Below are 11,866 nucleotides of genomic sequence, written 5' to 3'. Positions count from 1 at the left end.
TATATATATATATAAATAATTAAATGCTCACAATAAATGTTAATAATAAAAAAATCGATAAACTTTTAATAAAGATTAAAAACATAAATGTATATTAAGTTGGAATAATTTGATAAAATTAATCCTATAATATTAAACAACTTCATTCCTGAAAATTAAGATTCGAAAAGTGGCTTCTCTCCGCCATAAATCATAGATATAATTTATAAAGGATATAGAGAATATATGGATACCCAGCGAGGGACAGAGAAGTAAGGGGTTCAGTTGCCGAAAGTGGAAAAAGAGAAAGAAGTGGACAAATTATTAATATAGTAAAAATTAAATTTTTTTCCCAAGCAAATACTTGTAATAACAAATAAAGCACTGCTATAATCATATATAATGCTCTTAAAATTTTGGTTTCATTCGCCTTTTCCTAGCTGAAATGTCACAACCTGAGCGCCCATGGTCTCCCCACACTCTTAGTTTTGCTCCTGGGTACGCCATTGGGTATTAAATAAAACCCTGAGGAACACAAGCGGACTGAAAGAAGAGGGATGAATAGGAACCATTGTGGTTTACTTTAAATAATCTGTCAGTCGGAGAAACTTAAAAAAAAAAATGTATATGAGGATGAAACAGTATATAAGTAATAGTAGAAATAACAAAAAACAAATAGTATAGTAGCATAAGTAAAATTTATGGTTTTTAGACATTGGATGCCAGACATGATATAATTGCCATAATAGGGTAATTTATATTATATTTTTTAACGAATATTTAATTAACAATTGTTAAATAGGTTATTATAATTATATTATTGTTGAATTTTTTTTTCATCTGTAGAAGTGCCCTTAAGGTGGAGGATTCCAAAACGTCGGAGTTGTGTAAACAATTTTAAAATTATGGAATATTTGAACAGGAGAAGAAGAATCACTAAATATCTGAAAATATGATAAAAATCTTATATTTTTTTAACTCAAAACATTTATGAAAGTGGAATTGTACTTTGCATCAAAGCCTACGCATATCAACTGTTAAGGAACTTAAATAAAGGAAAAAAATAAACTGCTATACTAGAAAAGTACTGACTTTCAAAATAAAGCATAAATTGTTTATGATTATACAAGACGAAAGGAGGAGAGATGAGAAACTAACTGAGCGTTGGATTTCCTCCTCGAGGACAAAAAAGACGGAAGAGGCCAGCAGTCAATCTCCGTGGGCTATATGGTGTGAAACGCTCAGCTATTTGGTAACGTTATCGAGTTTCAGGGGCTTAGGTAACCGGGCGGTTGGTTCTGGTGTTGGGTGTCAACGGGAGCTAACCTTTAAGCCTGACGAATGAAAGGCTTCGACTCCACCTATAGTCTTTCAATAGCTTCTTCCATCTTGCCTTATCGGGGTTCGTAGTCACATTCGATGCCTGAAATGGGTATGCATGTATATCTGTATATAGTCTGATCAGAATAAAGTTTCACTCCTCGATATAAGTAAATATTAAATATAAAAACATTACTATCTAGTACATTAGAAGTAATAATTTTCTATTTTCTCTATAATACTAGCATAACAATATTAAAATTTCAAAAGTCTGAATTTAAAAAAAAGCTCTACAAAGTGGGGCGAAACGTCGGAAAATAAATAATTCATAGCTATTTTTTATTTCTTTTTGACCGCAGCCCGACCTTATTCTTCATAATTCGTAAAAAAAAAAGAAAAGAAGTTTCGAAATTTACCATAATTTTGAAATTGAGGCAATCAAAAAATTTAAAAAAATCTATTTTTTTTTTTTAATTTTAAATATAAGTCGAATTAAATTTGAGAAACTTTAATTTAGATTTATTTATTCATCTTGGCTTATATTGCTTTTCCGCTGAAGCAAGCATGAGATTAATATTTAATTTTAAGAATATATCTGGATTAATTTAATTATAGAAATATAGAATACACGATACAAGTATACTATATAGAACATTATTTACTTTAGCGCAAAGGAAAATCAGGATTTAAACTCATTTATTTTTATTATATATTATAAATAATATATAGGAATATTTGTCCAAAAAATACATAAAAGTGTAACACCTCAAAAAATGGTCATTTTGATATATGCATGTGATCTTAGCAAAAATCTTTACTGTTCAAAACTGTAATATCTTGAAATATTGTTTATTTATTAAATTAGATTTTATGACGTTTCACAATAATTCTGTTTTCTGTTTATATCTAATATATATATATATATATATGTATATTGTTAAGGTTCCATGCATATCTCAAAATAAGGATATTTTGAGATGTTACACTGTTGAACTGGGACAGCTATATATAATAAAATAAAAATAAAATAATTATTGTAAATAATTTTTACGTTATTAAAAAAAAAATTGTTTTTTCCAAGGACGGTTTTAAGTTACAATATTTTCTAAACGTACATCAGCTTCCTAAACATGTAGCCTTTCTCTTCCCCTAATTCCCTTCTACGGGATAATGTAAATATTTTTTCAGTAATGAAGTTCGCGAAGCAGCTTTTTGACTGTTATTTATAGGTGAGTCGAATTTTAGCGTAAACCCCGTTTTTCCAAGAGTCAATTACTTTCCCGCTTGTAATGCTATACTTTAAAAATTACGAAATATAATTTCTTGGAGCTAGGCCATTACGGGCACTCCCGGAGGGTGTGAATTATGAGATCCATTTAGCCGCTTCCTTTAAGGCAGCTTTATATACAACTTGGACCCTTTGCAACCTGAATAGCCTTTTAATTATGAATCTAATGCATTCTACCGTTAGGGCAGGAATGTCGGCTATTTTTTCAGTTTAATATAATAAAATTATTTAACGGAAATGTTTCTTATACATTAACATTATTTAATGTTAATTTTTTTATATTAGAGTTTTATGTATTTTTTTTTCAGGGAAGGAAGTCTCTATATAATTCAATTAGCTTTTATTTTTATTATTTGTTTCTTTTTACACTATAGTCTATATTTTTTAGGCTATAAACTAAGAGATACAATAAACTATAAAAATAAAATTACAAAATGATAAATGAATATTTATTGGTATATTTGCCCTTAGGGAAAGACCCTATACAAATAGAGTTGGCCTAAATGTATAGAAATAAATACTTTTATGTTCATAAGCAATTGTGTAAAAAAAAAAATCTGCCTTTATATAGATACAGACTATAAAACAGCTAAAAAAAACCCAGCAAAATATCTTCTATAGCTTTGGAAAAATAATATATATACAATATAATACCATATAATAAATATATTAACAATAATAAAAATTCGTATTCTATACTATACATGGGTGTATTTGGCTTGATGTAAATAAATACAACCTCTTGGGTATCCAATAAAATCATATAATTTAAACAAGGAGAAGATGGTTGGGGGTGCGATCAAAATAAAACACAAATAAGTTGAAGTTACTTATTTAATCGTGCAAACTTTGCGGGTAGATTTCAAGTAACAGCCCTGATGAAGGCTAGAAATTTTTGCTGAAACGTTAGCATGATGAAATAAGTTACTTCAACTTGTTTACGTTTTATTTTGACCGCAACCCCCAACCATCTCCTCGTATAAGTCATCCACGGTCAACTATCTCTCATGGTCATATAATTTAAAAAGTAGATAATGGCTAGAACAAGAAGTTGAGAAAAAATATATATGAATTTTTATGTTTTAACTGATAGAAGTGCATTGTTTTGCTTTGAATTAATTTTTGGATTGAGTTATTTAGTTTTGCATGGTAAATAACTGCTTATGTCTTCATTATGAATGATCTAATACGAAGGATTTTTGTTATCACTATAGAGTCTGATTAAAAAATTTCAATATTTCTTCCTGAAGTTAGACATATTTGTATGTGTAAGTGGTTTTGTAAACAGAACCGTTGCTTATGAAAAAAAAATGGTTATTCCACCTTCTTTTATTACTTATTGTTTTTTAATTCTTACTTTATTTTTAATTTAAAATAAGAATTTATTTTATTTTGTTTTGTATTGTATATAGAGTATAAAGTGAGTAATTTTTATTATTGCAGTTTCTATAAAGATCTGTCTTTTGACTGTACATTTCTGTTGTTCTGAAGGAACTTAGTCCCGGAATAAAATATATTCCCTATTTCACTATATCTTATGACAATTTTTCATACAATTCAATCTTTAAAAAGAAAAAGCCGAACACCTTTTAAAATATATCATCAAAAGCGGCCTAAAATGAATTTTTGGTTATATGAAATTTTTTTTTTGGTTGTGTATTTATAATTTTAAAAAATCTGAGATCTGAAAATATACAAAATCTTCAGAAAACCATTTTTTTAAAATTGGAACCAAAGGAATTTTTTCTCATCAATTTTCTTAATCCAGCTCGTTTGATGTAATTTGTTCACTATTATCATTATATTACTAATGGTGTGTTTAATAATTATTAATTTTTTTTCTTTATTGATATCGTTATTAATATAAAACCTTTAAATATTTTGATGTGCTATTCTAGCTATTTTTGTTAATACTTATCTATTTTTTTTTAATTTATTGTAAGTTGAGTTTATTTTATTTGTTTAATTTGTTTATTTTCATATTACTTTAACACTCAAACACGAAAAAATATATACTAAATGTTAGATCAATAGTTATCCTCTTTGGAAAATATTTTGATGACTTACATAATAAATTTAACATGGATAAATTGGTTTAATATTATTGTTTTAAGCTTATATGCATCTAAGTAATTAATCTTGTTATAAACCTTCAGCGCTCCTACTATCTCTTAAGCAGTTTTTAGTAGCTTGGGTTTCATAATTAGCTTATTTATTTATTTTTTCATAGTAAAATAAAATGAAAGATACTATTTATTTGTAATCAACTGTAGAATTATAGTACGTATCTTGCAGATTACAGAACTTATGCAAGTATTATAGTAGTATTTATTTATAGAGATAAGATGAATTAATACACATTTTTGTACTGTGATCTCAAATATATATATATTTTTCATTCCATAATTGTTTGAGAAATCAGTAATACCATTACAGTTAATTGTTTGAATGTCTTTCACTTTTGGATTCTTACTTTACGTTGTATGTAAATACTATTGACTTTTATTCCTCAAAATATTAACTAGATTACCTTCCGCTTATATGAAAAGCAATAACCCGTTAGGTGCAAATAAGTTTTGTGAATGGGAGCGTATGATTTATCACGGAAATATATCACCGATACAGGCTAAACGATGATTCCGATCAGAGCCAGTTACTATAAATTGTGGCATACACTTACTATCTCTCTCCCTATACCTCTCCCACCATTCAACCTGTGGCATAAATATTCATTGCCATTTAGCGTTTCTCGCACAATAGTGTTAAGCCTGGTAAATGCTGAGACATATTTGCTAACTTTGAAAGTTTGATATATTTTGAAATTTAAGAGTTTACTTTCTTTAAAAAAAAAACAACTAAGTTCTTAAAGTTCACAAAAATCTTTATTTTAATTGCATAAAGTGTTTTTGGTGAAGCAGGATATCTAGTGGCTACTTTCTTTTTAATTTTTTTTTATGTCGACCTCGTAGCAGGAAGTTATGGCAAAACTTCACCATTTCCCTTTTTTAATTTTTTTTTTATTTCTCAATTATATATAGGAACGAAACAGTTCAATAAGATGAAGAGCTATTAGCTGAAGATAATTTTAAAGGAAATTACCTATATGCGGATGTATGTCAGCATCAGATTTAGGAAGTATCAATAGCGTTACTAATTGCCGTATTTCATTATGTTTACTCTAATGCTATCATTGACTGAATATCCGTGGTTGATGTATTTACCGATAGAAATATTTTATGTATCTTTAGTTATCGGGTAATTATGAAAGTATAATATGTAATGGAATTACAATTATAATGTAAGTATACTTACATTAATTACTTTATATATTATTTAGAATTAATTACATTTACTGTAATTATGCAATTACATTAAATACTCTATTTAATTACTTAACTTGTAATTTTAATTTATTTACATTAATTACTTAATTATTAATTTTTCTATTATATAATTTACATACCTCTGTACTTCTATTTATTTTGTATATTTTCTTTCTTTATAATTTGTATTTATTGTATCCATTCTTTTAACTCGTATTTCTTGTGTGTTTTCTATACATGTACATTTATTTATATATATAATTTATTCCTCCCTATTATGTTTATTATCATTTATTGGTTACCTAATTTTAATATTTTCTATACAGTTTACAATGAAATCTTTTTCTAATGTAACGTAGTTTTGAATTAACCGCCAAAACCCACTCCTCCCAGTACGGTTCACTCAGGCTTTTGTCAAACAGTTACGTTTTTTGTCTCGTTCATTTTCTTCCTTTATTCTTATTCCTCTTTTTCCATCTCTTAGTTTGTACTTTCTTTATATTTCTTATTTTTATCTGTTATTATTTCCGTTTTCATTAACTGTATATAACCTTTTATTTTTCTTATTTAATTGATACGTTTCATAGTATACCCCTTTAATTTTTCATTTAATTGTTTACTTATGTTAAGTGTTTGTATCTTTTTTAGCCCTGACGAAGACCTGCAACGTTGGTTCAATTAAAATAGTTCATTGCTATTTGAGCTTTATTTGACCGAAACCGGATCATCTTCCATTTATTGTATATAATCATCGATGATTAAATATGAATTTGACTTAAAAAATTGCGGTCTATAACTGTAGCCTTGACCATTTCATTCCAACTTTGTAAGCAGTTCCACAGTTTATGATAGCATTGGTTAATAGAGTGGTAGGAGTTATTTTTTTATCATGTATTCAGGCCTCTATGGAAACTTAGAGTATACATATATACAGAAAAAATAATCAGTCACTTTCTCAGCGTAGATGGTTATCAAAATATTGTTGTGTAAATAAGAAAATTTGGAAATCGGAATGGTCATGGCTTCTTGATGTTGATTTACCTCTGTTAAATATAGATTTTAAGAATTAAAGTTAAAATTCATTAATTTATTATCATTAATTAAAGCCAGTCATGATACATTTATCATGATTGGCTTTATGCAAGGAGATGTTACGTTCAGCCATAATAGAGACCCCGCGTTGATCCTTCATGATGAAGTGTCAGGCACCCGCTGAAGGCTTTATGGTTCCCTGTGGGGCCTACCAGAGTTTTAGAACTATTTATAATACTATTTACAATTATGAGATGTTTAAATTTAGAAGGACAAGACAATAGTTTATTTTCCGGATATATTACATAATAGAGAGACAAGATCATCAACGTAAACCAAGCTGATTGCGAATGCAAAACAGTGAGAAGGGACAAATAGGCTGAGGGAACAGCGAACGGTTAATGTAGCGGACAGTTAACTGCAGGCCGGGACCTCGAGTGGACACCGGTGCCGTTGGCAGATCTACGGCCGCGGTCGTATGTCATTTTGCTGGAGATCGGCCTAGCAGTTCTCAGCTGTCACTCAGGAGATTACAATATATATTAGTATTGTTTATATCCACGATGAATTAATTATTTTTAATAAGTAAAATTAAATAATGATCTTTATTTTTATTAATCTAGTTGGTCGCGAATCTATGTCCTGAAAGTATATTTTCATTGTGCATTGGGATTCCCCCAACTATATCCCTACTAATGTAAAACATGCTTTCAACAGACCAGCCTACTTTCCCTAAAATGGCTAATGGCAACAAATGAGAACGTTTATATTGTTATTGTATACACATATATTACTTTCATTGTATGTATGTTTACTTTATTGCATATTTTACTTTGATTGTTAATAGTGATAATACGTTGTTAAGAAATGAAAAAAAAAACTTCTTTTTTTTTTACTTCTCTAAAGAAGAAGAAAATCAAAATTTATCGATAATTAGATATTTAAAAAAATGTACCAAGTTTGATTTAAATTTTAAAAAAATTTGTTTTTAAGATATTAAAGTAAAGAGTAAGCACCATCACCTGGTGAGTAGTATTGTATTAGAAATACTCAAACCATTTTGATGGAAAAAATATCAGCAACCCCTTAAAATGTAATTAGATTACAGTAGAAGGAAATGAAATGAGCTTTTTTTTTTTTGTTATGTATTATTTTTTTATATATATTTTCCCCTTCATTTTTGACACAGGGGGAGAGGGGAGAATTACCTGAAGTTTACCACCCTATTTCAATCATTGTGGTACCAGTCGAATTTTCATTCCGTGGGACCACCACAGAAAGATAAAAGTCGATCCCCCAGGCTGGATTTGAACCGGCGCCGCTGCAGCCAGTCGAAATTGGCTTTGAAAAAAAAGGTTTTACAAATGAAGAAAAACAGAGAGTAATAATTCTTTAGTAAGAAATTCTTTCATTCTGAAATTTTTATCATAACTAGCATTTCCTCCCGGTGTTTTGCCTGCTCTCATAAATGATGAATTTGATAATAGTTACAACTTAAAATAATTCTGATGTATAAATGCACCGATTCATTTGATACTATTCAATACTTTATAATTGAATTTTATTATCAACTGAATAATAGGAACAACAAATAATATTAATTTATAGTATAATATAATAATCACCTATTTCCGAAATGTTTACATGATTTGTATTTTAAATATCTTCATAAAATGAAACAATGGGTTTGTGACTACTAAAGTATGAATTAAATTTTCTACAATGAGATCTTATGTATATTGTACCTGTAGTTGTTACATAGCTTGTAGTACGTTTATATATATATGTATATAAGTGATGATTCATCAGCAAATTTGTGCTGAAATCTCTATTCTCAATTAATAAAATCATTGGCATTTCGTGGAAATTCGCCTAAAGTAATCTAGAGCCTGCATCTTTCTATTTTGGAAAGTTTTTATGTAAAAAAATTATATCTCGAATATTATTATTAGCATAAATGTACAAATCATCAATATTTCACCGCTTAAATCCTTGATATAAGCTACGCTAATGTCTGTTACGTTGAAACAAAAACATTCATGTATATATAAAATGATTGTCTATACAAAATAACAATTTTTACTTCATAAGATAATCATCTTTATACGTTATCATTAGAAAAGTATAAATGAGTCTTTGAATAGAGATGTAGTGTATGTCAAAACTTCAGATTTATTTAAACAATTAAAAGGAATTTTTTTCTTTTTTCAAAGATGATTATTTATTTTTATTATTTTTTTTTTTTTTTATAAGAACAGAATAACTTACTCCACTTTTGTTCGGTAATAATAAGTAATAATTATTATGTAGAAGGAAGTGATGGCCAAGACCAAACTACGCTCCCTAAGCGGTAAGGGGTTACATTACCCTCATGGCACATCAGTCTTGCGGTTAGGGTATTACGTTGCGCCTTGAGCATTAGATCCCTTTTCCGGCCCTCTCACTGCTAATTGTTGTTATGCCTCACTTAGGGATAATTAAGCTATGTTTAGTTAATTTACCGTGTTCATTAAGAGCGTAATCCAATAGCTGGTAAGTATAATTAAAATAATTCTATTATTTCTGAAGATGCCAGTATGGAGAGCTAAAGAAATACCAATATTAATGATACATCGGAAGAAGGTTTATTGCCTGTATACATATTATTTATTTAGTGTGTAATATTGGCTATGTTAGTAATAAATATCACTTTCATTCTGATATAGTTACACTATGTTATTTCTATTAAATTTTATATATTAAATTATCAGTATGTTAGCTAATAACTAATTTCCTAATAACTAAATAAATAGGTTTATTGTTTAAGAATAAAGTCAGTATAAAGTTCGAAAATCTCGCGGCTTACTTTTCGTGTTTTTTTTTTAGTTTTAAAAATACAGTTTTTTTTTATACCCAATAAAAACTATCTAAAACTAAAAGTAATGCCGAATTTCATTAATAATAAAAACAAAAATTAACAGACAGACACATTTCTATGAATGCTAAAGAAATGAAAATGTGCCAAATTTTTTATCAAATAATGTTCATTTTAACTCAACAAAAAACAGAAAAAAGATAAGAATAACTTTAATATTTTGTACATTCACTAGTGGCCTAAAGGATAGTTAACACATTTATATTTAAGCCAATAAAATGACATGAAGCTTTAATGCATCCGAAAAAAATATTTAAGAACATTTTTTAGAATAATATTACGAATTAGAAATCTAAATAATTATACTAGTTCTAAATAATGTTCATATATCTTGACAATTTAAACGCATAGCTCTAAATTAACATTAATTTCCATGATTAGAACATTTATTGATATACAGAAGTCTTTCTATTAAAAATTATGGTTTTAACGGTTGAATTTTTTTTCTTTATTTCCCCAAAAAAACTAATTAATAAAATAATGTTATAAAATATTGTAATCCCTATTACATCCCTTTATTTGTAATTAACTGAATATAATTCACATATGTAATTAAAAATCTCTTCAAAAACGAGCATTACTTAGAAATAAATGATTGTATCTCTTATTTTATTTTTTTTATGACATAGTTTTCTGATATTTAATGGTTAACTATATGTCTTATAGTTTAATCAACATATTCGTTTTCAACTTAGTAAATATATCTCTGCAATATTCTAGAATATTAAATATTTAAAAAACTAATGACATCTGAATGAATTTAAAGCAAAATTGAAGTTTGTATATGAACATATTTCAAAAACATTGCACTGACCTAAAACAGGGAGAGTGGGTACGCAGTCCATTCTGACATCGGACACAGCACCGGTGATTGACTGGCTGACGTAGACGAAGCAGTACTCGACGTATTTCTCCGAGAACAGAGAGCAATCGAACCTCAGGGAGTGACGCCCACGTAGCACCCTCTGCTCTGCGACGTAGTAGAGAGACGTTGGAGGTGCAAGGCTGGACACCTCGTACCTCAGCCTGGCGAAGAGGCGTACTCTATCACCCTCTGCCAGGATGCAAGCCGGATACTGGAACAGGACGGACACTCCAGAGTGGCCGTCGCAGGGGAAGATGCTTCGCGCGTGCACATTGAACACGAACTTATCGCTCCAGACTGCCTGCAATACGATATGGTAGTGTTAGGTTATAATTTTATATTTATCATTATTATGCTATATTTAATGAAAATAAAATTGAAACTAAACAAATACAGTTCTATTTGTATTTTACAAATAACCACATTCTTGTCTAGCATATTTGTAGAAAAACTTTTAAATTGTTAACAATATAAAAGAATAATGGTTTATTTTAATTTATAAAGTTCTAAAGATATTTATTCCTATTTTTTTTGTTTACAAACAAAATAGGTTTTTGCCCAACAGTGGGACTCTCTATATGCTTTTAATAAACGTGAGAACTTAAAATAAATTATAAAAAAAGGTATTATTAATAAATAACTATTCCAAATCATACTTCCAATAATTAAGTATGTTTTTATAACGGTGCAAGTAGTAGCGTTGAACCTCTTAAGTTGGTAAAACTTCTTCCCACAGGTTTTATATATGATATATGTTCTGACGCCTTGATTATGGATTAATAACCAATATACTGAGTAGAAAAAATATTCATTGTGAAAACGTAAACTTTTTTTTTACTTATTCAAATCTACTTGCTGTAATGGAGAAAACACAGTTAAAGAAATTATATTAGAAACCTGTAGATTATATTGAAAACTTAATATATGAAACAAATATTACGAATATAACATAATTAGTTCTACTACGTCCATTTCTTTTTAGTAATGTCTCTATACTTACCATTATTTGTTAAAGTCAATGGAAGAACCAGTTCGTGATATTGATTAATTATATATTTTTATAAAGTAAAATGATTTCTTTATATTTACTGGTTCTATTGTACAGTTTTCAAATTGGTTTTATGAATAGTTATTTATATAAATTA

The 11,866-nt window shown here is 28.3% G+C and overlaps 1 protein-coding gene across 1 annotated transcript in view; it reads right to left on the bottom strand.

Moving 5' to 3' along the window:
* gogo (golden goal) overlaps positions 1–11,866 on the bottom strand; it is a gene marked incomplete at its 5' end in the record, with an annotated part of 228,264 nt that overhangs the window by 50,529 nt on the left and 165,869 nt on the right. The window contains 1 exon segment of the mRNA XM_014435703.2: positions 10,671–11,022. Within this exon segment, the coding sequence (XP_014291189.1) occupies positions 10,671–11,022 (352 nt within the window).

The sequence above is a fragment of the Halyomorpha halys genome, unplaced genomic scaffold (genome assembly GCF_000696795.3).
Source record: "Halyomorpha halys isolate HHAL.00 unplaced genomic scaffold, Hhal_1.1 Scaffold1653.1, whole genome shotgun sequence".
Taxonomy (NCBI): domain Eukaryota; kingdom Metazoa; phylum Arthropoda; class Insecta; order Hemiptera; family Pentatomidae; genus Halyomorpha; species Halyomorpha halys.
This window is presented reverse-complemented; position numbering and strand designations above follow the sequence as displayed.